The following is a 1390-nucleotide window of genomic DNA, read 5'->3' on the forward strand; positions in this document are numbered from 1 at the left end:
CTTATAGGGAGATTCAACAGCTGCTGCAACCCACTCCATTTTCCAACTGCACGGTACCTCCGAAAGGAAATATGAGAAGAAAAACTCTCCAACCAGCCATTTTGGTTTCCTATTAGCAGCTATATGAAAAGTTTTGACAACTGAGGAATGAGAACTCATTGACTGTTAGCATGCAGTCAGCTACGTGTTTCGCTAATGAGTTTGTTTGAAGTGGTATGAGGGACAGAATGAAGTTCTTAATTGTATCCTCAACCATTTGTAAGTTTAATCTTGTTTTCTTTTTTATTTCCTTATAGATTCCTTTTGCAATAAAAATGACACCAGGTGCCTCTCAAATTCTTGCCAAAATAATTCTACCTGCAAGGAGTTTTCAAAAGACGACGACTGCCATTGTTCAGACATAGCCAACAATTTGGACAAAGACTGTGACAATGGAAAAAATCCTTGCGTCTCCAATCCCTGTCAAGGAAGTGCCACTTGTGTCAACACCCCAGGAGAAAGGAGCTTTCTGTGCAAATGTCCTCCTGGATATAGTGGGACGACCTGTGAAACTGCCGTTAGCTCCTGTGCTATGAACTTCTGCCAACATGGAGGTGTTTGCCATCAGAACCCTGTTCACCCCATGTGCATCTGCCCTGCTGGATATGCCGGAAGATTCTGTGAGCTAGATCAGGACGAGTGTGCTTCCAGCCCTTGCCACAATGGGGCCATGTGCCAGGACGGAGTCGATGGCTATTCCTGCTTCTGTGTCCCAGGATATCAAGGCAGGCACTGTGACTTGGAAGTGGATGAATGTGTTTCAGGTCCCTGCAAGAACGAGGCCACCTGCCTCAATGAGATAGGACGATACACTTGCATCTGTCCTCGTGATTATTCCGGTAAGTGTGATTACATCTGAATTCCAGATGATGAAATTAGCTTTCTCTTTCTTTAATACAGCAGGAGCCATAAAATGGTGACATTTTATGTCCCATCCAATCATTTATGAAAATGGCCAAGTTCTTGACAAGAATTAATCACCAGATAGAAAACTTCCTAAACTATTAAAAACCCACTAGACTCTTAGGTGGTTGTGTGCTGTCACTGTTGCTGTTTTAATGCAGCTCCACATGAGTTAGATTCAGTCTAGAATTGGTGGGCCCTGCGGGGCCTCGTGCTCCAGGTGAGGGCAGGTAGATTTCCTCAGCTCACGTCTGCCCTCTAATGCCCACAGCTCGGCATCGCAGCCTGCTGGGAAGGCTGGCTACAGGCCGGTGTGATAAGCAGATCACTGACCCCAGGCTGATGCAGCGTGCTACGTCGGGTAGATGTGACTCTATTAGGAAAGAAGCCAGTTCTTGTTCCATCTCTTGGAAAGAGATAATAATAGTACCTCATATTTATCTATTCG

The 1390-nt window shown here is 45.2% G+C and overlaps 1 protein-coding gene across 1 annotated transcript in view; it reads left to right on the plus strand.

Moving 5' to 3' along the window:
• Positions 1-1390, plus strand: part of LOC103598964 (protein crumbs homolog 1-like) — a 105139-nt gene that overhangs the window by 81647 nt on the left and 22102 nt on the right. The window contains exon 2 of the mRNA XM_008583034.1: positions 297-878. Coding sequence (XP_008581256.1) covers positions 297-878 — 582 coding nt within the window. The remainder of the gene's footprint in view (positions 1-296; positions 879-1390) is intronic.

This window comes from Galeopterus variegatus, unplaced genomic scaffold (assembly GCF_000696425.1).
Source record: "Galeopterus variegatus unplaced genomic scaffold, G_variegatus-3.0.2 Scaffold2804, whole genome shotgun sequence".
Lineage (NCBI taxonomy): Eukaryota > Metazoa > Chordata > Mammalia > Dermoptera > Cynocephalidae > Galeopterus > Galeopterus variegatus.